The 2,726-nt window shown below is 37.0% G+C and overlaps 1 protein-coding gene across 1 annotated transcript; it reads right to left on the bottom strand.

Annotated features, from left to right (window-relative positions):
- Positions 1 to 1,223: 1,223 nt before the first annotated feature.
- LOC137183857 (NLR family CARD domain-containing protein 3-like) lies at positions 1,224 to 2,117 on the bottom strand. The gene has a single exon (XM_067591139.1). It carries the CDS (start codon positions 1,791 to 1,793, stop codon positions 1,245 to 1,247), a length of 549 nt encoding a protein of 182 aa, XP_067447240.1. The 5' UTR covers positions 1,794 to 2,117; the 3' UTR covers positions 1,224 to 1,244.
- Positions 2,118 to 2,726: the final 609 nt, after the last annotated feature.

The raw sequence follows: 2,726 nt of genomic DNA, 5'->3' as shown, positions 1-2,726 counted from the left end.
GACACAGGGTAAATTAGGAGAAGGAATATGAAATTAAAAATCTGTATAGTGAATGATAAAAGTTGTTTTATGTTTCCTTTATTAATCAGGCCTACAGTGCAAATTTTACTCCAAAATTTTAAACAGTCTGGAAATGAGAAAACAAATCAAATCGAAACTTGGGAGTGATATTACACCTGAGTTGGTTCTGTTATTTGTCTCGATATAAAACTGAGGTGATAGTGATGTAATATCAGATCAGTCCGATCAGCTGCTGATCGTATCAGAGTGTCTCCACAAAGTTCAAATGAAATTGTCTTGCTCATTAAACCTGAGCAGCTTCAAACTGAGTCTCTTCAATTATCAGCGTGCACTTATAGCCATTAAGTGTTATCAGCAGGAAGAGCTTTTCAGACTTTTATGCCCTGGGTTTTGCCTCTCAGGCTTCATACAAGCTGGTAGCTGCAGCAGATCACAGATATTACATGTATGTGTCTGTATATAAAATAAACAGACTCATTATAGAAAGGTGCAGCAGGTACTGTCCACTGGAAAATACTGTTGTCTATTGTGATGAAATAATGACTCTTTAAACATTTTCAACTAAAACTTGAAACCTGAAGATATTTTGCTGGATTTGTATTAAACCCAAAGGAAGAAAACTAGAAGGTGAACAATAAACTGTAAAATCATTATGAATAAACAGAATAACTGTGTTTACTAATGTGAGGTATAAACACACCAACAATAATAAATTTTTCTTGCTCTCATAGCATTTGAACATCTGAAGAACATTTGACGTGAAGCATTATAAGTCAAAGTCGTCGTGTTCACATCCGCAAACCCTCAGTGGGATAGGTGCTGGATACAAAATCTATTCAACTGGGATACAAGAAGAACTCACACACTGGAATCACAACTCCATTTAAATTTACTGGTAACTTATCAACCGACTAGTCTTCCTCAGACAAATACCCACAGGGGGGAAATGAAGGATATTCATATCAAAATGACCAGTGACATAATCAATGTGTCAAGATATCCTCAACACTATGAAAATAAAAACATTAATGTGAATAGAAATATGTTTTCCTTGTGATAAGGATGTCTAGACATGTGAATGTGCTTGCAGGTACTCCTTGTAGTGAAGCACTACTCATGTATAACTTTGGCAAAAAGCAGCTGTAACACATGTTTAACACTTTGATAGTGTGCATGTGTGAATCTTTACTGTAATACTGATGGCAGCTTTATAATGTTGATAATCACATCTGGACTTGCCGAGCCTTTCTGCAGTTCCTCACAGCTGGGATCAGTCTCCGTCGTCCCTCCAGTGATGTCTTGTACTTCTTCAGGTTTAACTCAACCAGAACCTCCTCTGACATCTGCAGCATGTAGGCCAGAGCTGAGCAGTGGATCACAGAGAGTTTCTTCTCTGATCTGTTCTCTGACTTCAGGAACTCTTGGATCTCCTGATGTACTGAGCGGTCGTTCACCTCCATCAGACAGTGGAAGATGTTGATGCTTCTGTCAGGAGAGATAAACTCACTGTTCATCTCCTTCAGGTTGTTGATGGCTCTCTGGATGATTTCTGGACTATTCTCTGTCTGTCCCAGCAGGTCTCCTAAGAGACTCTGGTTGGACTCCAGAGAGAGGCCATGAAGGAAGCGCACAAACAGGTCCAGGTGGCCATTTTCACTTCTGAGAGATTTCTCCATGGCCCTCTTCACGAAGTCATCCAGAGATGAGTAACTGTGTTCTTTTCCCAGGAAGTCCTCCATTACCTTTGTCTTCCTGTCCATGTAACGGTGCATGTAGACTGCAGCCAGAAACTCCTGAACGCTAAGATGAGCAAAGCAGTAGACTGTTTTCTGGAAGATCACACTCTCTCTTTTGAAGATCTCTGTAAATCTCTTCAATACTTTTCTGTCTTGATTGAACCATAAATGACAGCAATGTGACAGCTAAACAAACAAATGACAAGTATGGCAGGAAATACAAAGTTTAATGGAGACAAAATGGAGGTCTCACCCACTTTTTCACAGCCTCTAAAAACTATTCAGATAAAACAATCCTAGAACTACTTTCCTCCTCTGATCTTAAGATTTGATATATTTGATACTGACATAATCAAAACTCTTTTTTTAACTAGGAAAAATTAAGCTAAATAGTTCGGTTTTAGATATAAATAGCTTGACTCAACCAGTGAATACTGAACTGTGTTATTATTGAACATGCGGTATGTTTGTATGCTAAGTCCTTCATATATTTTAAGTTGTCATTTATATATGTATTGTCATTTATCTTTCCTCGTAGGCTCAAGTGAAACATGTGTGCTGAGGTTCCTTGAGCTTCAAAGAAATCTCGGTATGAAATACTGTTGGTATTGCTTGAATTATTCCAACGATTATTTCTTGACTTATCAATTAATTGTGTTGTCTCTTGTTAAACAATTATATAAACTTAAGATATTATCGCTGATTAATTTTCTATTGATCAGCTTTATCAATTTAACATTGTAGCTCCACCTCAAACCCTGCTCATATTACATTTGAAGTTTTTACTTGACTGTTATTTTGTAAACTAATCAAAAGTTCATATTCATGTGTTTTGTGCACATCTAGGACTAAATCACTCACTCACCAGAAAGCAGCTATTGTATTGGTAAGTCAGATAAATATTTACATTTTGTATTTAAAAAATCACTTAAGCATTTCATTGTGAAGTCCTTGTTAACTGGAATAATT

Source organism: Thunnus thynnus, chromosome 5 (assembly GCF_963924715.1).
Source record: "Thunnus thynnus chromosome 5, fThuThy2.1, whole genome shotgun sequence".
Classification (NCBI taxonomy): Eukaryota; Metazoa; Chordata; class Actinopteri; order Scombriformes; family Scombridae; genus Thunnus; species Thunnus thynnus.
Note: the sequence above shows the minus strand (reverse complement) of the source record. Positions and strands in the feature narration are given on the sequence as shown.

Excerpts from the sequence above, each read along its gene's own strand:
- LOC137183857 (XM_067591139.1), bottom strand. The coding sequence starts at position 1,793 with ATGCACCGTTACATGGACAGGAAGACAAAGGTAATGGAGGACTTCCTG.